Source organism: Hippocampus zosterae, chromosome 11, assembly GCF_025434085.1.
Source record: "Hippocampus zosterae strain Florida chromosome 11, ASM2543408v3, whole genome shotgun sequence".
Lineage (NCBI taxonomy): Eukaryota > Metazoa > Chordata > Actinopteri > Syngnathiformes > Syngnathidae > Hippocampus > Hippocampus zosterae.
In genome coordinates, this window is record NC_067461.1 from 12,080,999 (window position 1) to 12,106,496 (window position 25,498).

At 39.4% G+C, this 25,498-nt stretch overlaps 3 protein-coding genes across 22 annotated transcripts in view; 2 read left to right on the forward strand and 1 right to left on the reverse strand.

Moving 5' to 3' along the window:
- Nucleotides 1–25,498, forward strand: part of psme4a (proteasome activator subunit 4a) — a 415,963-nt gene that overhangs the window by 333,271 nt on the left and 57,194 nt on the right. The window lies entirely within an intron of this gene.
- The window catches only part of LOC127610233 (neurexin-1a-like), a 230,181-nt gene that overhangs the window by 201,260 nt on the left and 3,423 nt on the right, over nucleotides 1–25,498 (forward strand). For 8 of the 19 annotated variants that reach the window (XM_052080106.1, XM_052080110.1, XM_052080112.1 and 5 more), the window contains 3 exons: nucleotides 176–265; nucleotides 1,451–1,770; nucleotides 16,532–16,619. In XM_052080106.1, the coding sequence (XP_051936066.1) occupies nucleotides 176–265; nucleotides 1,451–1,770; nucleotides 16,532–16,619 (498 nt within the window). The remainder of the gene's footprint in view (nucleotides 1–175; nucleotides 266–1,450; nucleotides 1,771–16,531; nucleotides 16,620–25,498) is intronic. The other 11 variants (XM_052080107.1, XM_052080111.1, XM_052080113.1 and 8 more) reach the window with 3 other exon arrangements.
- Nucleotides 1–25,498, reverse strand: part of LOC127610237 (stonin-1) — a 143,695-nt gene that overhangs the window by 25,787 nt on the left and 92,410 nt on the right. The gene's annotated exons all lie outside the window — the stretch shown is intronic.

Consider the following 25,498-nt stretch of genomic DNA (forward strand, 5'->3'; position numbering starts at 1 on the left):
TAAAATAAATTAAATGTTGGTTTAAATAATGGTTTATTAAATATTTGTGACGAATACATTAAACATTTTCAATATAAAACATGTAAATGTGCAGTTGTTTCGCTATACCAGTATGAATCTTTAACCTTTGACCTGACAGATTGTAACCACTGAAATGTCTCTTTAAACTTTAAAGGCAACAATGATAACGAACGCCTGGCGATTGCTAGACAGCGAATCCCATTCCGACTTGGTCGAGTAGTTGACGAATGGCTACTCGACAAAGGTAAAATCACTGGTTAAAATGTCAAATAGAGTAATTTGATCATAACTAAGTTGTTGCAATATTTTGTAAACACTAAACCTAAAATAAAACATGAATAAAATAAATGATTTGAATAGTCCATATAATGTTACTGTTCAATAATGTCTTCATTTTGTAGTCAGTTTTTTTTAATACGTGTGTGAAATTATGGTTAAAGGGACTATAAATATGAATTTAAATCTCAACATTGTTAAAATGTCTATAAATGATAGTAGCCTTTTGCTGCAAACTTTTAAATGATAACCATAAATTTAGTATTTAGTATAATTGTTTGTTTTTACAATGTGATTTTTTTAAATATATATTTTTTATAGATTTGTGCCTTTTCATTTTTTGTGTGATGAAAGTGCGAGAAATTATAAATAGTGAACAAGATGAATTGGCGTCAGAATTTTGAAGTCCCTTTAACATATTTTGTTAAGATGTATAGGTTTATATCAGTGAACTGTAACATTAAAACAAAGTGTGTGCATGCTTTGATTTTACAATGTAATAACCAATTCATATTTTTCACATAAAATGTGAAATGACTCCCTTTATGTTTTATTTCTTTGGTCATTTTGCTCTAATCACCTGTCATAGCACATTTTTCTTTTTGGTATGTACTTTTGTGTTTTTTCTCCATGCTTAATTAACCTTATTCAGTTGACTATTCTTTCTCCCGTTTGCTAAAAGGAGTCTGGATGCCTCTTACTGAAATGCCATGAATAATTTCCATGCTTGCTCCGTTCCAAGTTCTTAAATTTTAAAACTTGAAGTAAAAACCTCCTTATAGAAACAAATATGAATGTATTATTTGTTTCTATAAATGATGTACCTATAGATTCCATATTGTATTCCTTAATATATAGCATTAATATTTCACATTTTTTTCAATGGGACTAACCTTTTAGCAAAGCTGATTTTTTTTCTTTTTTGTATTTTTGTTTTTTCATAAAGGAGGCATGTCATCATAGTAACTGCAATAAATTGCTAGGGTTTGCTTCTACAACCCGTAATTTATTGGTTTCATTAGCCACTGGCGAGTAATTTGTCTCCTTGTCTTTTTTATTTTATTTTATTACTGTTTTTGTTTTTTGTTATTTTTGTGTCCTTAAAATGTTGACACTCCAACAGATTTGTATATGTAACGTTGTTTTCCCACAGGGCGGCAGCTTACTATCTTCAACAGCCAAACTACTATACAGATTGGTGGCTGGGAGCGAGACCGGACTAGATCCTTTCAGGGCCAGCTTTCAGGCCTCTACTATAATGGCCTGAAAGTGTTCAACATGGCCGCAGAGGGAGACCCCAACATTAAGATCCAAGGCAGTGCGCGGCTTGTAGGGGAGTCGCCTTCCCCTATAACTCCGCAGTCAAGTACTACAGCCAATCGGTCCGAAACATCCACAACTATAATGGAGCTCACCACCACCACTGCATCCAGTCGCCGAGTCAAACAGACGACACCACGAGAGCCTCAGCAGGTAATTTGGTCTTTGAAGTATTCTTTTTAAATAGCTGCTCAGACACCAAGTGCACCCAAAGTGTGCAACAAGTCCATTTGCCATGTGATGGCAGAATACTGTACATTCGCAAATATTGCACTTCACCTGAAAGACATAAGCACCATTCCTCAAGCAGGCGGCTCTTTTTCCCCTTCAGGAAAGAAAACAGTGACTGTAATTATCATATTTTCCATACCATGGGGCGCACCGCATTATAAGGCGCATAGAATAGAACCTCAATAGTGGCTGACGTTACGTTGTTGCGTCCACTAGATGCATCTATGCTAAAGAGAATACAATACAATGCAGCTTGATTTATATAGCGCTTTTACAACCATTGCAGCTTTAAGAAGGCATTTTACAGAATGTTTAAAATACTACGTCCAAGAAATCAGAATATTGATCCACATATAAGGCGCATCCGATTATAAGGCGCACTGCACTGTCAGCTTTTGAGAAAGTTGAATGCCTGTAGGTGTGTCTTATAGTGTGGAAAATATTGTATCTCAGTTCATACTGTAAGTACAACTGCCGTTAACAGTGTCTCAGATATTATGTTCACGACTCATTTCTTGTTTATTTATGAAGCCCCAAAAATCTGAAGTGTCATTGTGAATGTCTTAATTCAAAGACAGATATGATATTAGAAGATTTTGAGAAGGACGGAAAGCCAACACTTTAAAGCAACGTGATGTTCTGTCAAATCTCTAAGTAACAGCGTTTACAGATTTGACTATATTTTCCTTAATTGTGAATGTGAGAAGGTTGCTGTGAATTTTTAGTTCTCTTTCTGTGCCATGTGATTTTCTCGTGAGCAGTACAGGGTGATGCCCGTTCTCACCCTAAGTGAGCAAAAATACTCCTCAGCGCACATGCAATTCAAGATAAATGGAATAGAAATTGACTGGATGAATAAATGAACCGTTGATGCGATAACAGCAATTCATTAGCTTAATTTAATTAATTTAGAAAAGAAAGATTATATAATGATCTTTTTTTGTCAAGTATGTGAAACACACAAGCAATATGTCTCCAATTGGATGAGTTGCACTAGTATTGCAGTAACAAGAAACTTCGATAAACAAAGACATGACACATAAGTACATCCGTAATGTAAAGGCCTCATTTGTGCAGTACTAGCCCCCAATTACAGCTGTGCAACAATACAGGGAGTCATCAAGTAAAGATAAAGTGAACGGTGGTGCTGTAATGGCAATACTATTGAGACGGTGGTGCAGATGATGCAGATAATCGTGCCAGCTTTTAAAGTGACCAGTAGCAGTAGGCTAATTGTGATGCAACTTTGGGTGTGCGGTGATGCGTTTGTGCGTTCTCAACACGTTTGTTGAGAGCTGAAGCTACCTTGATAAATGTTTGCCAAAATTGGCAACATTTGGAAAATGCCACAATGGTATTTGAGTCACCTGCTTTGGGAGTTGATGGCAAGATGGAAGAAGCTGTTTTTCATGTCTGCTGATTTTGGAGTGCATGATTTGATAGTGTCGACCTGAGGAGAGGAACTGGATGGCGGTGACTTTTTCCCTGCCCTTGTCCGAAGGTGTGAGTGAGGTACATGATGGTGTGGAGGTGGGCCGGTGTGGGGGGTGGGGGTGTCATTTCTCTAACTCCTCCTCTAACTGGTGATATCGCCATTTGATGTGGATTCATCATGTTGTAATATTAAAGGCCGAACCCACAAACCAGTTTACCGATAACCGTTTTGGTACTTCTGTTAGAAAATTACTTTTCGGTATATTTCATGACTCCAACGTCCTCTAAAGATACTACCCATTTTGTAATATCCAAAGTATTCTACCCACAATGGTTAATGGGTTCAAATTGACAGATTATTGAGGTCTAAAATACGGATTCTGCTGCATCACTGTTACAAGGCTGAGTATTCTTCATTAATTCATTCTTCACACCATGCATATGAAGTTGCAGATCGGGGTTTGATTGATCAATAAAACCAAATTAGGATAATGGTGCCGTCTGTTTGTACTAAAGAGAGCTCTTGAGTTGATTCATTTGATTAAAGAGGTGTTCTGTTTTGATGGCAGCGAGATGAATGAGGCATACAAAAAAAATGTGCAGTGGGAGATTTCATTGTCTGTGTTTTGATTCTACCCGACGACCTTTCCGCTGAGAGCTCCTGCAGTGGGACGTTTCAGTCTCAGGACATCGCATTGTGTCTGGCTTGCGTACAAAGAGATGCATTCAGAGTCCTTACTCAAGAATGGGTCTCATTTTTAGCATTGTCCAACTGGTTCAACCCTCCTCTGATGGCCATTCCAATTTGTGGATTTTTGGTCCTTAAACAATATTCACATGACACCGTTTTCATCATCACTGGCCTCAATGAGACTATGGCAACAGTTAATACGTTTCACATTCAGTTAAGAGATTGTTGCATTCATTCATTTGCTTAACAATGTATTATATTTCTAGCATTTAAATGTTAGATGCAATTACAGCAGCCTTTCACTATTCCTGTCACAAAACCTTAGGTCTCTGTAGTCGCAATACATCCAACAATCCTTGAGAGAAATCACATTACAGGAACAATTAAATGACAGAAACAAAAACCAAACCTACCTTATTATTGAAATGTCAATGATATTTTAGGTTAAACCTTGCATCATTACTTTGAGGAATCTTCTATCAGGAAATTTATGACACATTTTACCATTAAAGTGGTTGTTATTTATTTGTACTTGTTAGAGCATCCCTGCTAATATTTCCTTTGCCCCTTGCCAAATGTTTTTGAAATCCCATTTGAGGGTTTTAATTTTTATTTTTATGATTATTATTCAATTCAGTGGGCCTTGTCCCATGCAAACCATTAAATTCACAATGTTCTTTTCAAACCCCTTGTGTCCGCTTATGCTTTATTACCATAAATCCTGACACCTTTCGGTTCACCTGTGAAGATATCCACAAGATGAAAGCTAGAGACTTTACCACCCAAAAAATAAGAATGGATTTTCATGTTATTTGAGTATTCAACCTTTTGACATACCGATAATTAAAAGACCAATAGCATTGCAGCTCAATCTTCATACTACTGTACAAAGGTATGCAGTGTGTATGTGTGTGTGTGTGTGCAGTGCGTGTGCGTTCGTGCGTGTGTGAGTGTGTGTGTGTGTGTGTGTGTTTTATTTGCCTCAGAAAAATTCCAGTGCCACTTGACGTTATTTATGGTCAGATTTTAATCAAATTCCAACAAGCAAACAAAAAAGGAACAACAACAACAAAATGAGAATGCTCTTATTTGGTGCAGCCAGTGAGAGCTCTTGACAGTGATTGATCTTCATCCCTGAGATGAACGGCAGAGTCCTGGCCTGTACACAAGTACCAGGGGTAGACGAGATTTAAAATACTGCAAGAGTTTTTTGTATTCTGTTGTCTCCTTTCATCAAATCTGACACCACAGGGCTCTATTTCCGTGTCCACTGCAAGTCTGGTGTGTTCCGCAGTGGCAACATCCACAGGAGGGGAGATAGAAAGTTTTATTTTCTCAGACCTGTGCAACCCGGTGCAGCATGGCACATTTTAAAAGGGGCATTTCACCGTTGTGGGTGTGAACACAGCCAACTTAAATGCCACCTGTGAGAGGCACGCTGATAGTCCTCGGCCTGGCAGCAGAAGACACTGATTTGCTTGAGTCCTGCGGCAAGTCGAAGTGTGCAATGTCCATTGATAAAGATCGGCAAGCAGATCTTCATGAGTGGCTGATTTAAAGAAAATTCATGGAGACCGCCTTCTACCCCAATTGGATGTATTGTGTGTGAACCAAATTCCAAAACCAGGATACAGCACTTTTGACACTCGAGTACAACTGCGCTGTTTACAAATACGCATAGATCCCCATGTGTCAATAATCTTTTATTGTGGATAACCTGGTAACTGGAGTGTGTTGCAACCATCCTTTTTTATAATCATCTATGCAATTCTTGTAACCAATACCTACAGTATCTGCCCTTAGGCATCATTCTGATTGTCTTGGTCCTGGATTTAATTATTGTTCTACAAGTGAAGTCTGCAATCTTAGATTTAACACTAATCCTGCATGCTCCGGTTTTCAGACCTGAGCTTTATCTGAGTTTGAATCACTCCTCAAGCAACTAAACCTATGCAGTGCAGACTCTTCAAATGCAGATTTATAAGATAAGAGACCTGCGGATGATTTGGTCTTAATATTGCCCGAGATCATATCTGACATTACATTTTTAAGCATAATAGTCACTCTTAGCTATGCTATAACCACATGAGAGCGAACTATTAAGTATGCATTGAATGTATTTGAAGATTTTTTATTTTTCGTGATCTTGGTAAAATGGCTCAACAACTACAAGACCTGAACTGGAGACCTGAGATCTATATTGTCACTTCAGACATGACTATCCTTCGAGCTTTTTTTCTAATTTTCCTGAGAGGTATAAATATAAATACCGGTATGTTTTTGTCTCTGTACATCTTTAAACCAACTTTGCCTCATATGGTATACACTAACATCTGACAATTATATTGTTGTACTTCAAAACTATATCCAATCCGCCCATCCATTTTCAATAGCACTTTTCCTCACTATGGTCGTGCTTGCTATGTCAGTTGACTGGTCAAGAACCATGATACTTGACTATTTGCCAGCCAATCACATGGGATACTCTGTTATATCATAGTAAAATGTTTTTGATCGTCAGCTATGGCGTGACTGGTAATCGGTAATCTTGCCTCAGTGTTCCTCAGACCCGGTCACACCCTCTTGCCCACTCAGGGCTAACATATGGCAGGGGAGCTGCGACGGTCCCAGGCCTGCAGCATGCGCACCCCATGACAGACTAGATCCATCATCTTGGCGTCACCAGAGGCACTTATGGAAACTAGCCTTTACTATGATCCTGTACACACAGTGAGGCACATGAGTGCGTTGCTAACAGTGTTGAACACACACACATCAGCACACATTGACGTCCTTTCATGACTTGATATATATAAACACCATTCAATCAGAGCAATGAGCAGAGTGAATAGGATTGCATTTGCTTTGCTCGAGGATTTGCTGTTTTCTCTTTTCTTTTTCTGTGCTTTTCATTATTCAAAGAAACCAAAATCTAAATCTTCATTTGGGTTCTTGCACGGTAGCATATCAGAGGCCAAGAGATTGTCCTACTTCAAATGTTTGAATGGCAAGAAAGAAACTTAAGTGGTTTTGTGTGTGTTATTTTATAACAGTGAGATATTGACACGAACACTTTACAGCATGTTTTATTGATCATTTTGTCCTCTCACAGGGCAACGGCTCTTATGATTTGCAGACGAAACGAGCATGAGAGAGCGCTTGTTAGAGAGGCTTATTTATTATGAATATGAGCTGTGCCAACTACTGCACTGATACTCCTATCATTAAAAAAAAAAGCCAAAAAGCTGAAATACAGTACATTTTCAAAAGCTTATGTTTAAAACCTCTACTGTAATATTTAAACGTGTGCCACTCAAAGGAGAAATGAATGTTTTATTTCAACATTGGATCAAACCCATAATTAAATAAATGCCAGCTTTTACACATATAAGCATTTAATACACTATACCGACTGTATTACGAGCAGCATAGTAATTCAATCTGTAAGAGCCCAATAGTTCTTTGAATGGCACCTTAATTTCATGTTATTTGCACTATCAGTTCGACAGGTTTGAAACATGGAAAATGGGTCACCGTGTGCTGACATGGTCACGAATCAGATCCTAAATCAGGTGAAAAATCACAGTCTTCACGCAGCTCTTAATTTGACAATGCATTTTGATGAAATACTGGTACAAAGTACCGTATTTTTAATTGTGCCAGGAAGTATTCCTTCCTTTTATTAAAATGATTACGGCGTTGATTTGCGTCTAAATGTTGATTCGCAATTTTAAAGACTATCATCCGTAAATGAGGCAGAAGAATTCATGTCTTGGTAAATTAAAATGAATAAATTTTAAAAAACGTAAATCAAGAGTTGATCTGCCAAAGATCTGTTTGGGAAGTGGTGCCTGAAAATGCACATTGTCTTGCCTTCGTGCTGCTGACTCACAAAGTTGCTCATTCTTGTTTTTGGTGTTCATTCTATGGAGAAGAAAACCTTGGAGGTAGGGATCTGATTAGATGGATGCTCTGTGGAAGCCACATAAGACCCGACCTACTGTTGGAGGGCAACACAGCTTTTACGTTTCTTTGTTTTCTTCTTTTGGTCTGGTTTCTGTTTTTTTTTGTTTGTTTGTTCTTTGTTAGTTTAACATTACACATGGGACTTAAGCCTTCAGTAGATTTATCTCCATCATGGAGGAATCTATATTAGGATGACAAATTTGTTCGTGTCACCTGATGAGGGACTGAGACTGCATGTCAAGAAGCAACCCAAGTCAAAAAGACAACGATTTGTATCCAAGTGGCACATCCCTCTCTTTTTCTCTCTCCTAAAACACACTTGTGCATGTTTGGGTTTATCTTCTATTTTTAGCTTTCAACACTGAACTAGATTCCTAAAACGACATGAGTTTGTTGGATGTGATTATAAGCGTATTCTTAATTTGTGACTCCAACTAGGCACTTCTCTTCTCTTGGAGGAGATTACAACCAAGGTGAGCGAGGGATTCACACAGAGCTCCAGATTCGATTTCAGATAAGGAAAAATGCCAAGCGTATTGCGGGGGAGGCACACTCCAGTGGAGAGAGACTTTATCTGAGACGTGTGTTACTGAGAGTAAGGGGGGCAAAATATTGTGTGTCATGTTTAATGCGCTATGCATTGCAAAGATGCAAATGATTAAAAAAATAGCTGGAGGTAGGCTTCATAAATTTGAGGTAAAACATTTCTGCAACAGCCGCAATTAGCTAAGAAATGAGAACTAATGATCTGCTTGAGGCTGTAATCAACATGCCGGAGGATCAATTTGCTCTGTCTGCACTCAGCCATATGATGTTACATTCAAAGATGTTATTCAGGCAGTGAACACAAATGTTATTCAACACACTTAGTAGACATACAATGACTTGATAAAATTGAATTTAAGAGCTTTAAGATCTCTTACCGACATGGTGAATGGGATACATTATCTGTCCCGGAAATAGCCCATGATGTTGTTTCCTCTCATACAACCACACAAATTCAATAGATGCTGAGGACTTTAACATTTACACTCTATAAGTGTCTCTTTATAGAAAATAGTTAATAAGGTTTCTGAGGAAGACTTTCATAAATTCCGCAAAGCAGAGAATGCTATGAATCAAAAAACAAAAAAGAAGTTGTCCGTTCACAGTCGTGCTCTTGGGTTTTGAGGGGAAGCACGACTCATAAGTGCACACATGCATGCGTCCCTGCAGTCCAAAAGAACAATGTTTGCTCATTCCATGCCTTTTTTTCATGGTATCAGCAATATACTCCTGCTTTGAGTTCCTTTTTACTGCATTTATGTCACAAAACCAAATGAATTGGAAATGTGTGTCCCTCCACTGCTGCATGAAATTGGGTGTGCCGGGTGTATGAAGCTGCCTCCCAGCACCTTGTTAGCGTGTCTGGGAACAGTGACTTAAAAGGCCCAGAAAGATGTATGGCAAGACATGAGCGCAATGGTACCAAGGGATGAGATAGAAAGCCTCAAGCTCTTTTTTTTTCTTTTGTTTATATCCTGCCCTGATACACCGTCTGAAGTCCAGTTGAAGGAACTGCTGATTGGCTATAAATAAAGCAAAGTTCCCTAAAGGGACGAAATCTCAAATTACACAGTGAAACATGTTATTACGTGGCCCACCTCGAGTTGAATGCTGCAAAAGGGAGAAGGCGTCAAGATTAGTAAGACTTTACTACCTTTTGAGGAATGCTGGATTTTTGGATCAGTTCATTGGGAAGCACCAAGTATCTTATGATTTATGCCACATTTCCTCCAGTAGTGGCCCACAGTCCAACAGACTTCAAGTGTTAATGAGACAAGTACTGTAAGTGTCTCTCTCCAATAGATGCCTCACTTTGTCTGCTACACTGTTACATGGGCCTAGCTGAGCACTGCTGCTAACCAAATTATCAGCATCTAACAAACCATATATAAACAGTCATACCTCAGTTTTCGACCATAATGCATTCCATATGGCTGTTCAAAAAGTGATTTGTTCAAAATCCGAAACTATTTTATTAGCCCATGATTAGGGGCTAATACACTATGCATAAATAACAAAATAAAAAGATTTGTGTAAATCACAACAAGGGTGTCTGCTCACAATGAACGTTACAAGAAGGAAACCGAGAGGAGTCAAGTGGCGTATTCGGGTTGCTCAGTTTGGTCCAGTTTTCAGTCGTAATCCGAGGCGTAAAAATCTCAAATTTCCTGGTCGATCACAGAGACGTTCGAGAACCGAGGTTTGACTGTAAACGCTAGCAAATGAGAGATTATCTTGTGACATATGGACTGTTGATCATAAGACCGTTCAAGATGGCAACCTCAGAGGCAGATTCAAGTGATCTTAAGGCTGAAGTGTTCCTGCAAGATAATGCATTGCCTTGTCCCATTTGTGCCTGTCCTTCTATGATTAGGATCTGACAACGTAAAGGCAAGGCTAATCTTGCCAAAGGTCTTTTAGAGCTCCGAAATGTACTGACAGGGCAGCGCCAAATTTTAAATCGCCGATAACACAGCGCCATCCGTGCTCAAATAAATGCCCCCACACACGAGGCGCAAATGACTAAATACCAAGCGTGGATGGTTACAAGCATCGATGTCGCCTCGTGTGCGCCGAGCTTTATCAAGCACAAGACTACACCCAATCAGTCTGGCTCTGTCTACACACGGCTTGAAGGCCGTGTATCTTGGTTAGCATAAACTAGCTGGTAGCTTAGTTTTGAAGTATGCCTAGTGGAATTTTGAAACGATTTTTTAAACGAATTTCCTGTTTATATTTAGCATTGGTTGTTGTTTATTATTCCCCCGTGTTAAGTTAGAAATTATGTTTTTATGTTTTACTTCCTTGTTATGTTGGTATGTTGACTAGCCTCTTCTTTGAATGAGCTGATGCGTGTTTAATAGATTAATAATTTATTCCGCTGCCCGTTTAGATTTAGAAAAACGCATCCTGTTCGGCCCACCACCTGAAAGTGTTTTTTGAGACCCCTCTCTGTGTGACTGAGTTTGACATATGATATATTGGAAATGAGGACGATGAAAGTGACTAATGTTATATTTACCCTGATGGGTTTTCCCTATTGTTATTCGCTCTGCCCTGAGCTATACAATGATTATCAGCCTGTAAACACCTTGCTTAGAGTATTTCTTGTCAAATGCGATTTATTCTAGCTTCTCGAATAAAGCAAGAATAAATCTAGAATAAAGCTATAATAAATCGAGATATACTCTATATATAGATTATGTATTATTTACATGATGTATCAGCTATGAACTGCTGCGACAATGCGACTCATATCGTCTTGAATGTGTGGGTCTGTGATGTTGACAGCTTGGCAGCAGGAAGAGTGTGGGCGAAGGCCAGGCTTTTTGCACTGTACTAACCTCACAGTCTGAGAGGCTCTCTCGCCTTCATTATTCCGATGAAATCCATTGAGCATCTGGGACTAAATTATTCAACACCATCGACCCAGTTACAGGCTGCTAAGTTGTCATCAGGCATGTGATAGCTACAGTAGGTTTCATCAGTTATGGCCACAATTTACCGATATTAGCATTGAATTTAATTTGGTTTAGCACAGCTTTCAGTTTTTACTATTTTGAATCCAAGAAAGTGGAGGAATGGATTTGTTCAGCCTCCATTTTAACAAAAGAAATTCGTTTCAAAGTGTGTGACGGAAAAGTGGTTAGGACTGCACGACTGTCCGTGTTTTATGTTATGTGTTGTGTTTATTATTTTACTTTATGTTAACTGTTTTGTTAAGCGCTTTGTTACAGCTGCCGCTGTTGTAAAAGCGCTATATAAATCAGCATGTATTGTATTGTATTGTATTGTACCATTCTCACTGGTGCACGAATGATGTGTTGCTGCCAACACGAATCTCAAGATACCAAGCCAATCCCGTTTAGTCCAGACAGTGCACTGTAACAACCGGACGCAGAAACATTTCCAGCCGAGAGAAATAATAGCAAGCAAAAGTTTTGGTTTTGAGTGATTTTATCTATCTATCTATCTATCTATCTATCTATCTATCTATCTATCTATCTATCTATCTATCTATCTATCTATCTATCTATCTATCTATCTATCTATCTATCTATCTATCTATCTATCTATCTATCTATCTATCTATCTATCTATCTATCTATCTATCTATCTATCTATCTATCTATCTATCTATCTATCTATCTATCCATCCATCCATCCATCCATCCATCATCCATCCATTTGCATGACCCGATTGCTGACATAGAACATTTTTTGAGCTCATAACATAGTAGAACCAATTAAAAGAAACAGGAATACCTCCTGCCGCACTACAGGGTGTTTTAATCTGGTTTGGATGTGTTTTGTTTCCCTTCCCACCTCATTATAGTTATGAAAGGTAATTAGGCATATGCAAGCCCAAATGGTATTTTAAAATAGCCTTTGTAGTCATATTAAAAAGAAATGTTTTCATCTTCTTTGGGCGGTAGGGATATTTTTTAAATGCCATCTGTGATAGAAATTCACACGTTGCCTGTATGCTTTGTAACACTGTAAAATCACTTATGGTGATACTAACACACTAAAAAGTACTCTGCTGGTGTCAAATGTGGATTTGTGGAAAGCGCCATATGACACAAAGATGACCTATGAGCGTGAAATATATGGAAATAGAACCTTGTCTGGTTAGGGTTAAGGTCTTTAAATTGACTATGATTACATGATTTGAAATAAGAAACAGCCCTGAGGAGTACGTGTTTGTCCATCTTTTGGATTATGTAAATGAGTGTGAGTTATGGAACAGAAACCTGAGACAAAGATCAGTCTATAAGCCACATCTGCTCATGTGTTCTAGCCATGGCATTTGTAAAAGGCTATCTATGTTTCATGCGGAAACTAGTAATAATTTGACTCAATGTATAGTTTTGTTCATAAAACAACTGCCCTCGAAATGCAAGTGTCTGTAGAGTATGTGAGGAATAATTGAACTACATAATTGAAATAATGTATCCTTCTTGAGTCAACACATTTTCCAGCTATGTACAAATATACAATCTGAGAGGTCCCTGCACAACAAGACCTTAGACTGGATAAAAACAGGGTTTGCCAAGGGATACAAGAAAACAACAAGCATCCTCGGTGGAATACATTAGTAGGACAACACAAGCGTGCATCAGATAAACCCTTCAGAATCCTTTTGTGTCCTCCTGACTTTGAGCTCGTCTCCACAGAGATGTGCCGGGTGCCAAAGAGTATTCATCAAATTAGACCGCAAAGACAACAACGTGAAATCACTCCTCACAGAGGTGCGCCAACAGGTTATCACCCTGAAAGTCTCTCTTAGTTCTGAGCACCAGTGCATTGGAACACAAAATACCCTGAACAACAACTCTCGTTCTACGTGCAATGCAGATGTAGAACAAATTCATGGAAAGAAGGTGTAGTGTTCTGCAAAATAATGAAGTCACCTTGTTGAAAAGATACCAAATGCTGACTAAGCCTTACAGAGGACATTCAGACCAGGGGCACATTAACGTCAGCAGAAAATACAGATTTGTTAAAAAAAAAAAAGATTGAATGAAATAAAAAGCACAAATAAATATTAAAAATGCCCACCATATATTCAAACTTCAGCAAAAAGCATAGAGAATTAAATATGGTACGTTAGAGGCGGGACCATCATTAAACAAGGAAATTAATGCCATTTGCAGTTACCCTCATTTATATTAATGGGTGGGGGGCCGGCTAAAAAGTAGGTAACAGTTCATGTTTGTATTCATTGTTTACAATTATTGTTTACTTCTGTGTTGTCAAGTAATTGAGGAACAATTTGGGTGACCTGCGGGTTGTTTCATGTGCCACATTGTGTACACATTTGTAAGAGGCTGCATTCAAATTTGAAAAAAATCCCATTCCGTGTACTTTTTTTGGGGTTCTCGATGTTTCCATCACAAATATGCCCCTTAAGAGCAAAAAAAATTGGCCCATTTCAAACATACAGTGTAAATCAAGCCATGGTAATGGAAGACACTGCGCTAAGTCAGATTCGATTGCCCATATATATTTCACACTTGCTTGCCTGTTCAGGGCCACCGTATAACCTTCTGTTGTTCATATAGTTTTCATTCTGATCAACCTTGACAATGTCCACCAACACCTAAATAATCTCACATGACAGTGTACTTAGAGACTGTGAAAATCTTCATGCATTTTACATGAACGCTAAAAGGGGGTTTCTATTCTTGTTTTTTTTTCTGTTTTGTTTTGTTTTTTGTGAGTGTGTGTGCGTGCGTGTGTGTGTGTGCGCGTGTGCACGTGCGTGCATGTGTACATCCCACTGGAGTGTGCTCTCTGTTGCTAAGACTAGTGGCAATAAAATAAGCTACTCTCCTTGTTCCACCAGGGCTTCAGCACTTTGCTGCTGCAATAATGATACTTGCTTTTAGCGCAAATAGAAGTATAGGAGCATTTCTCTTGTGTGAATTGTGCTGCTTAGATTGGAAAAAACAACACCACTCAGCTAATGAATGACAATTGCATAGTATTGTTGAAAAAGGGTTGGAAAAATCGCTGAATGTTTTGGGTGTGTGTGTGTGTGTGTGTGTGTGTATTTTAATGCCTTTGTTTTTAAGATTTGGGTGTTCTTTTTTGGTAAGAAAATATGTTCCCAAATGGAAACTTTCCAGTTTCTATGACTGTAGATGGATTGTACGTTAAGAAAAAAGAAAGAAAAGCTCCACTTAGGATGAGGACACCATTAATTTGCCATGTTTAGGACTTTATGTGTCATGACCACATCAGAATGTTGGCCTATACTCCAATCCCAGGATGCTTTGTCACATGACAAATCATTTCAGTAGTGATGTAGAGACTTATAGCATAACATGGGTTGAGTAATGTACTGATGAGAATATTTACGGTTACAGTGGCTTAAAGGCACAATTTAGCTAATTACACAGACGCTGTACTGTATGCATACAACCATTGACATCGCAAGGGGAATTGTTGTTTTATGTTGTAAGACATACTAGAGAAAGGTCGATATTTTTTTTCAGAAGCGGTACCAATTATTTTTATCTAAGGAGACCGTTAACCGATATTTGAAGCATTCATTTGCAGTAAAAGGGATAATATTTGTGTCCAAATTTTAAATCGGACAAACTTCAACACTTAACTTTGTCTAAATGGTTTTAAGCTTGTTTATTAAACAGCCTTTTACATTTGTGACTAGTTACAATTAAAAAAGATCTTTAATAGTAGATATACAGTATTTGTTTTAAAATTCAAACAGCATGGAGCAAACAAAATAAAGATTACAGCTAGCTCATAACATTTTGACTAAGCCGATGTGAATATGAAATGCTGATATGCGTCAAAATGCCAAATATCAGCACAGATATTCGGACGGGCCAATAATCTGAATAAATAAAATGAATATATACATTGAGTCCAAGTCTAAATAGTTTAAAACATTCAGGTAGAACTACGTCTATGAACTTGTGTATTACGTCATGAAATTGATTCAGCTACTTATTTTTAATTCTATTACAGTCACTATACTTGCCAGAATTGATAATAGCAATAAATAGAATGTGGTTGTGGCGGTGGTGTTACAGCCATACACCTCCACAAAAGCTTACTGTGCGGTGATTCAACCTACGTAGTAGACATCTTCCACTCCTCCTCTTACACATAAATCTCAAGAAAAGGAACACGAGAAAGGGAGGTGAAGAGAAGAGGGCTGTGATAAGTTAGGAAGAGGAGCGAGAGAGCATTGATTCCATGATTCCCCCAAACTTCTGCCACTGAATGTAACGTGTCAACATCCTACGCCAAGGGAAGAAAATAAAATCATGAGGCTAAAGTGATGGATGTGGCACTCTTTAATCAGACTACTACACCATCTGGATAGTAGACACTGTACCTCAGAAAATTACAGTTACGTTTGGACGGACTTCGCCGGCCAGCCGTTCCAAGAACTGCTCTTCGTCACATCTCCTTTGATGGATCATTCCCAGGGTTTTGATGATGTTCGTCTGTACTCCAAATGTCAAGATAATCCAAAATCAGATTCCTTGCATCCTAATGGACGTCAGATGAAATGACATTGTTCATTTCCTGAACATATTTCATCCCACTCGCAAACATATTGTGATGCAAAAATACAGCAGGCCGTGTACTTCCATCTTCAGAGGGCCCCAATTTTTTTGACATTGTGTTATAATACTGGAGCTTGATGGTTGTAGTGTGCCATCATTAAACATTTTAACCAACCATGGAGCGCAAATCATGCTTTGGAAAATTGGGCTCAAACATGAGGTTTCAGACAAACATTACACAATAATGTGGAATGCCTTGAAAAGTGCTTACGGTGTAAGAATGATGAGCCATCAGTTTTGTTTAGTCTCTCGTTTTGAATCCAACAGACAAACACTGAGCTTTAGACCTGATATTTTCGCACAGATCTGTCGCCTCTGCTGTTCCACAATAATCCGATTTCGTGTTCATGGACTATAGAACCGGTTTGAATGTTTTGTCAGTAACCCCTGTGGAATTCCGTGGCCTCACCGCTCAACTGTGAACGTATTGCTCTCTTTGCAGACAAGCGAGGACATGCTTGTGGCATCGGCAGAGTGTCCAAGCGATGATGAGGACATCGATCCCTGTGAGCCGAGCTCAGGTGGGTTAGGTTAGTCATCTTTTTTTTATTCTATTTCTCTATGGCCGTGTCAGTTTGTCTGTCTGTGCTGTATTTCACCCACACCATGACACTCAGAAGCAACACTGCGCAGGTTCTCCTGAACAATAACTGCGCTTTACTCAATGTGTTAATAGTATTCCTTTCTTGTGACCATTCACCTACTTTGTACATATTTTGTCACACGATCTCACTTTAGGCGTGCATGTTATAAGGAAGGCATGACTCAGTGGTAGAGTGGTCGTTTCCCAAACCAAAGGTAGGTGGTTCGATCCCTGGCCATTGTGACCATGCCCGAGTGCCTTTGAGCAAGATACTGAACCCCCAGTTTTGCTCCTGATCCTCTGTCATCAGTAGATGATTGAGATAACAGTGTAATGCACTTTGAATACCCAAGATAGAAAAGCCCTATCTAAGTGAGAGCCCATTTATTATCAATCATGTGACACTGTCTTGTGTTGGTAATTAACCTGCAAATTGTGATGAAAATTAATCCCGTTGTTTTTCCATGCATAATTTTCTTGTTTTGTTTTTTTTTGTTGCGTTTTTTTTCTGGCAATAAAGCTCATATGAGCTACAGTTCAAAGATGGATGCCCCACTCTAAATAGAAATAACACCAGCATGGATCTAACAGCCTTTGTTAGACTGCCGGTAAACATAAACTTCAAGGAAAGATTTATTTACCACACAATGTTTTATATCAGCTTGCACTGCTGCCAAACGTTTAATCTTCTACCTTTCCTAGCAAGGAGAGGCGTTATAGCTAAACCTATGAATAGAGGGATTTTAAAGGCTTTCTGAACTGATGCGAAAGAAGTGGTGGAAACAATTAAGTCCAGACGGCCTACTCCATCTAGACGTTCTATTGATCGGTGTGAGGTTATCAAACCACCGCTAAATTCTTTTCAACTTTCCTTTCTGTCTTCTCCCAATGATGGGGTCTGGTGACAACAATAGTGCCATCCAATTTTCTTCTCATGCCGCACATCTCTTAGCCCCAGTTTTATCAGGGGTGCAAGATATGCAAAATGGCATCATCACATTTCTGCAAATATTCACGCCCCAAAAAGGAAGCCATATTCTCACGGTTTTAGTATCACGCCAAGGCCTCACTATTCATGTATGCAGGAATTTTTGTTGGGGCCAAGAGCTAAACAATAACGAGAACGATCTATTTTCAGAGGTCAGCACGAGATCGTTTTTCTGTCAGACTCAAGCAGTAAGTGGGGCATACCAGTTGGTTAAACGTAATCATTGCCCTATTTTAGTCCTGTAACCTAATGAAAACATGAAAACTCCGGAGCATCAGCACAGGCTTATCACCTGTTAAGCCCGCTGTGATTAGATCATGTAGCAACAAATTGAATCCTTCTGCTGGTTTCAAAACCCACAGAGGAATACCAACATGTGTACTATAATAGCAGGCTTATTTGGCTAATTTGGGAAGCGTGCATTGGCAGAATGGGAGAGAGCAGTGTACAGAATGCACATAAGTCTCTCTCTCTCTCTCTCTCTCTCTCCCTCTCCCCACTTTAAAAGACGACTGAAGCATTTACCCACGGGATTTAGTCACCTTGCAAGCATGTCCTGCACTTCTTTGTCAGGTTTGGGACCAGCTGGTAATGCCGACAAAAACGGTACAGTAGTAATTGTTAAGGAACAAAGAACACCCACTCTGCATTATATTCAAAGAACAACATGATGTCTTCTTCAAAGTTTTATCTTCTTCAACTCAAATGTTGAGATTTTTGCAGCCTTCTACATATCATAAACTATCCCTTTTTATCCGTATTCTCAGCTGAAGTGTTGCCAATTGGCAGGCCAAGGTTAATCACATCCATTTTGTTTTTCTGCACACACATCTTTATTTGTCCACAAGGTGCTATATTACGAACTACCTACAGTGTGCGCTTGATGTTTACTTCAATAGACTCACTTATGTAAAGAGAACAGTCTAGTTTTAACTAATAAATCAAGTAACAAATGAATAAGCTTCACCGACTGGTAAATTCATCAAGCCAGGAGGAATTATGGCACGGCATTGTTTTAAGAGAAAATGTAGCTTTATTTCATATCCTGTGCAATTTTGGTATCTTCCCCAATACTTTTTCATTGAGGATTATGCCATCTCAGGCTCATCCTGTGTGTTCTGAAAGAAAACAGGATTTCACACTCACTGTCAGGCTGCCTCTTTGCTGATCCCCCATATTTATATTTTCAATTATTTCCCTTTTTTTCACCCACTCATCTTTAGAATGTGCTGACGTTGATGCTTACACAATGTGTCCGTTTATAAATCTAAGTAGGGCATAGAAGACTTTGCTTATCTGAGAGAAGACGCATAGCCAAGGTCGATAATGGCTTAGAATGAATAAGGGAAATTCAACATTTCAGTGTTTGAAGTGATGATGAACATTATAGAGATGATACTGGTTAATTATCATGTACACTGACATGCCACAATGGCATTTTTACAACATGATGACCATGTGCATAGTCATTTTTGAGGGTATATTTGACATTTGACAGAAATACATATGGCCTCACAATTGTATTAAATGGACATAATGGTATTGGCAGAAAATTGCATGCATTGCAATTCAACATTTACCGGTGCTTTCACTGAGTGTTATGTAATACCGGTTTAGTCAAGCGATGCAGTAATAGGCAGTCTGTAAGTAGGCAGGGCTGTACTTTTCTTACTAAATGGCACTTACAGACTTTTGCATATATATTTTTTTTAAATAGAATTGTTACTTCACACTTTGACAGTCCATGAATTGTATTGTGTCAGAAACTTCAGTAACACATCCAATGACTCCATCTGACAAAAACTTGAGTCCAATATTCACTTTTTGTCATCATAGAATGTAAAACTACTGTTTGGCTTTCGAAGTACCGGTAGTCTTTTGTTTAAAAAAAAAAAACCTGCAAGCTTCTAATCTATTTTGTAAGAGTAAAAGTAATCAAGTGTCCCGTCACCAGCCTTGTGCAATTAATGCCAAATAAATCATCCTCTTGTGGAAGCTCCTCTGGACAGAGGCTTAAATTACACCATACCTTTAACGGGGCTAAATGAAACACCTTTAACTCATTTTCAGAAGGACCTCATTTCATGCTCGCTCAACTCTCTGTTCATCATCCGCCATTAGCGTGATCTCAACCACTTCTCACTCACACTCTCTCATCGGGCGTACTGCCAGCATGTCACAAGTACACTTCTCGAGGACACTCTGATAATTAAAGAGGGATTTAATAAGCGTTTTGGCTCCACTGCAGCTGATACAGTGACCTGTCAGCAGATTGAGCTCTATCACCACTATGTGATGCTTTTGACAGTTCCTGGTTATGATGGGATATGTGAAGTCAGATGCTCTAACGCTAATCTGACTAAATAACACCAATATGTTGAAGAGCCGGCCAACGGAGCCCAGCTGACGTTGTGCTACTCCCACTTTTCCCAAAGCGAATACATTCTGCAAGGCACATCTTATGTACAAGCACCAGTATTCAAATTCTGTTTTCGCACTTGCAGGCTCCATCTAGAGGTGTCACGTTTTAGCTTCTAAATAACTTGCAACAAAAAGACAGCGGGGAGGTCACCTTTTACAGTAGGAGATGTGTCAGAAGTTCCAGGGCTGACGTCATCATAAATATATTTCAAACACAAAGTGTGATCTAGATAATTAATTAGCACATCTACAAACCGACCCTGCTGTGTTTGCTTTGATCAATGAGTGAGAGAAATGAGAGTTGTGATGGTTAACTCGTAGCTGCTTCAATCTGACAAGATAATGTGCCGGCTCACAGTGCCGTGAGTATCCGTTAGTTCCTGGCCAGGAAGACATTGCCGTGCTGCCACAATCTCCCTAATTATACAACCTGGCTCTGTCTGATGTTTTTCCTTTGTCACAAGCTCTCGCATTGAAGACATGGACAATAGGATCCTGCAAGAATTCTTCAAGGAGTGCATGGATTCTTAGACGAGACGACTTAGGAAGTGTGTTCGACTCCAGAGGGATTACTTCAATAGAGGAAGTCTGTTGTTTGGATTTGAATTACATCTGTAGTGATATCAGTCCCGGAGCTTTCTGACACCCCTCGTATAGCATTATTCAGTTATAATCAGCAAACCCATTGAAGATCCAATATTTAATTCGATGTGAAGTAAAAGGAGTCAAAGGTTTAATTTTCAAATTACCTTTATATATTATCACTACCAACTTGAACGATAAATATGTATTTGATCAGTATTAACACTATTGCAACATACATACACGCATGTTTGCTCTTTAAACTACATACGCAACTAAAGGGGTGTCGTGTGGCTGGTTCACCAACTAAAGAAAGCAATACAGGGTTGTGTTAGCATTAAAACAGGGGGCGTTCTCCCTATTATACTCATTATAATCCCTCAAGGGGAAATTCAGTGTACATGCTGCTCTATATTTTGTGTTGCACAGTTGAACACCACAGAGAGAAGCAGATCAAGCACGTGGGCATGGAAGGAGTGATTCAAAGTGAAAGGGGTGCGTAAACAGTCACTTGAGCTGTGGGTGGGAACAGTTCAAGGGCACATTGACACTGGCCAGCAAGTGCTTTAGCAACTATCTCACAGCGAGTTGTCATTTTTACATTTTTGTCCCTTAACCTTCCGTCTTGAAGCCCAGATCCTTAAAAAATCTTCTAATCCGTTTATCCTCAAGAGGATCCCCACCTTTGCCCACTGCCCGGCTCACGATGCACCGACCCCTTTGGGCCCACCCTCAGGTGGTGAGCCCATGGGAAAGGGAACAGATGTTGTCCTTTCGGGCTGAGATCCATCGGTGTAGGCCCGTCTACCAGACGCTCACCTTTGGCCCCACATCCAGGCTCGGCTCCAGGGGGCGGCCCCAGTAATCTGCATCCAGGCAAGGGAAAACTGGATCAATTTTGCCATATGTGACCCTGCCAGAAGCACACAGTCAAGCCCCAGACTACTTAGCTCTTTGGATCATAGGAACACTCAAACATCCTCCAACACAATAAAGTGATGGCTCATGGAGGGTGCAAACATAACAAACCAACAAAATATGTTTCTCAATTTCTACATCTGCTTTTTTTTTGTTTGAAACAACATGGTTAGGGAGGAAAGTTGAGCAATTTGAAGTCACCTTTCAACAGTTTATCAGCGATGTAATTTCATGCTGCCCTGTTAAAGAGTGGCAGGCTAATGAAGGCCACATCCACATAACATTGTTCCTTGCAGCTCTTTTTGCCAAATCGCAATAGCTCTCAGAATTACACTACCAGTAGCTCTAACTCGGAACTTGATAGTGCATGCAATTGTCCATGTGTTCCCTGAACCCGTGCAGCCTATTATCATTCTGGTGCTGGTGTTTTTGTGTGTGTGTGTGTGAGGGTGGGTGGTGGAGGGGCGGGGGGTGGGGGGGAAAGCCCGCAGTGGCTGTTCAATAAATCCGAAGTAGTGTTGTTTGCTTCGTTACCTCAAGCACAGACCTGAAGCAACCGCCATGTTTTGCCTCATCTAGCTTTGTCACCCAGCAGACTCTTACCAATTACCCAACGAATGAGAGCATTGCTGGCTACAAATGAGGAAAAATAGTCTTTGCTGTGGGCCATTTGTTGTTGAAATTCTGGTTGACAGGAATTTGAGGCTTTTTGGCTTTTAACTCACCAAACAAGTGTGGCTCAAATAAGAGAAAATGCCAAACAAGCATTTTACTGTTAAAATTGGAATGTCTCAGTGAGGACTCCAGTAGAAGTAAGGATTTAATTGTGTGTCTTTGGAGCTTTAAATGCTATTGCATTTCAGTGTATCTTACTAATGATGACCCCAAAAAGTTTTTACCATTTTGTTAGCTGACATTGTGCAGCTCTGATATTGGAGAATACCAATTAAGAATTGTCCCTGTGCATCCCATCTTTAGGAATCTCAGCATGCATGTGAGAAGAAACCCGCAATAACCTTGGGTGATCCAGTTAGTGCTATATTGTAATTATCAGTTATGTCCGCAACTACAGGGAAAGCAATCGGTTATTATGCAGCTTTTTCACAACATTTAACCCCCTTGAGTTTACTGTGAGTGCTTCACAAGTGCCCCCCATGCTATGCTGCAGAAAGCCCTGTGTTTTAGGGTCATCTACTTCATGTTTAATTTTACCCCTGGGTGAGTTGGAGGTGAGGGTGTTGACCCATTATTCATAAATGGAGTCAATATTAGAGGGCTAATGAACAAACAGCCAGATGTATTTTTGACTGAGGTCTGAGAATGTCTGGAAGGCCTCGTGCCTCGTGGGAAACAAAGCCCAAGGTTTACTGCCAAACACGCAGCTTCCAAAATTGTCCGTAACCGTCATATCAGTCATTGATCTCATACTCTTGGAATGAAATCCTCAATGCCTTCAGGTAGTTTGATAGACAACACTGAGAGCAAACGTAGTAATGAGCTGTAATGAATGCTAATCTTTTGGCATAGAGCAAACCTCCCCTTGCTGCACTGAATGCTGTATTAATCATTTAATTACTGAGCTCAATATAACATTCCTGGTTAAGATATTAAATAGGATATAACAGTGAGATTTTCTGTTTTCCCTATTGTTTGTGTTTAAGAGCATTTTCACCTTTGCCTTGTTCACTTGAATTGAAGTGAGAGGGAAATAATCGAAATTTTGTTGAAAGCAATCCTTTGTACACTAGCTGCAGACATATAAAGTGATTATAAGATTTGGATTTTGAGAGTTTGGAAAATGTTTGTAATTATTTTTTATTATTATCTTAAAATGGAAATCCTCCTGACAAACTACTGAATATATGATAGCACGGTGTTCGAGCAAATAGCATGTCCGCCTCACAGTGCAGAGGTGCAGGGTTCCATTCCCACTCCGGCCTTCCTGTGTGGAGTTTGCATGTTCTCCCCGTGTTTGCGTGGGTTTTATCCGGATATTCCGGTTTCCTCCCACGTTCCAAAAACATGCGTGATAGGTGAATGGAAACACTGTAAATTATTTCCCGCTACTCTTGTGAGGATAAGCGAATCAGAATATCGATGGATGGATAAATTGTCCCTAGGCGTGATTGTGAGCGCGAATGGTTGTTTGTCTATATGTGCCTCGTGATTGGCTGACAACCAGTTTAGGGTGTCCCGGTGCTACCGCCCGAAGACAGCTGGGATCGGCTCCAACATGCCTGCGACCCTCGTGAGCATAAGCGGATTAGAAAATGAATGGATGAAAGAATATACGATAGTTGTTGCATGCCACACACAGAACCAATCCTCACATATGCAAGCATCCAGGCATAGATTGATGTCATAGTAAAAAAAAAAAAAAACAATAATCCTTGATATGCTTCATGTGTAATTTAAATTTACAAAGCACACTGAATGTGTATTCTGATATGCTAAAGAATAGAGTATAGAATATAAAATAGGAATACAATCGTAAACAAAGAATCAACACGAAAAAAGGCACGACTAGACTAAGTCGCATACCTGTCAACTTGTACGTTTTCCCCGTATTTTATACGTTTTTTGATCATTTCAAATCACTTACGGCATATTACAACTTTTATACAGAAAAAAAAGAAAACAAAAACAATTGTGACAGTGTGGCACAAAGACCATTTTGGCTCAAATCCAGATCATTTCACCTGCTGGTAGCCAACGACAATGCCGTCGTCGATCGCTACTTTTGTCACGGCAAACCAGCAAAAGTAATCCTCAATCGTATATTTTTTTTCATCGTTGTGTACGGTCGGATTGATGTAGCATGATGTGCGCATGCTCTGTAAGCCGTTGTATGGGTTTTTGTTGCTTTGTAAGGGGAATCGTAATCATTTATAAGGGCAGCTATTAGCCAAGGTTGACAGGTATGAAGTCGATTGATTTGAGCAATCGAAGGTTTGTACAAGAGCAGTCTGTTAAAAAGCAATCCAATAAGCAGATCTAGCCATGAACAAACTCTGAACTTTGGCCTCACTGTACAGGCCTTTGAAGTTCTCATGTACTTTTTGACCCTGAGCAAAGGTTGATAGCATACACAGTAGAAAGCTAACCTGCAGCTTCGTTGACTAAGAGGCGTTTCAAACAGCAGCTTTTGTCCACAAAGTGAGAGCATTCTTCACACCTGTCCCACAGAATAAGCGCCCATGTAAAGGGCAGAGCTAATCTGTTTGAACGCTCAGTCACGCTCAGGACAGAAAAAACAGGAAAGGAAATCGCTTCTTGCCCATGACTGTTGTATGGCACGAGAAGATTACATTGTCCAACCAGACAGCCCAGGGAACTTGTGCCCTCTCCGGTCTTCATTCCACATTTTTATTTTGGTAAAGATGAGCACTCCCTAAAATACACATATCTGTTTGTCCTGTGTGGATTTGCTAGCACAGTCAAGGCAGTGGGGGGTTGGGGGGGTGTTGTTGTTGTTAAAGTTCAAGAGTGATGTCATTATAGAAAACTCCCAAATGAAACTCATGTCACAAACAATGTAATTAATCAAAATACCTTTAACAAAGCATGAAAAATCATTTATATTTCGTAAATTTGTCAAAATAAGCTTTTTCCCTAAGTGAGATCCTGACTAGCGGCAAACAATCTGAATACTTTCGTAGAGGACCACCTCTTGCATGTCTATTTGTGGTCATTTCATTTGTGTTTCTATTTGCGCATAACTGAGGAAGTAAGGAAGTAATTTCTTGACATGGTGTTTTTTTTTAAACAGAATTTTCACATGCAAGCAACCCTGCTATCAAAATGTTGCGTAACACCTGAGGAGGAATATTCAAATAACACCAGTGCTCTGCAGGCTGTGTACCATCGTGAAACATTATTTTATGACATACTACATCTCTACTATATTGCATTGTAGA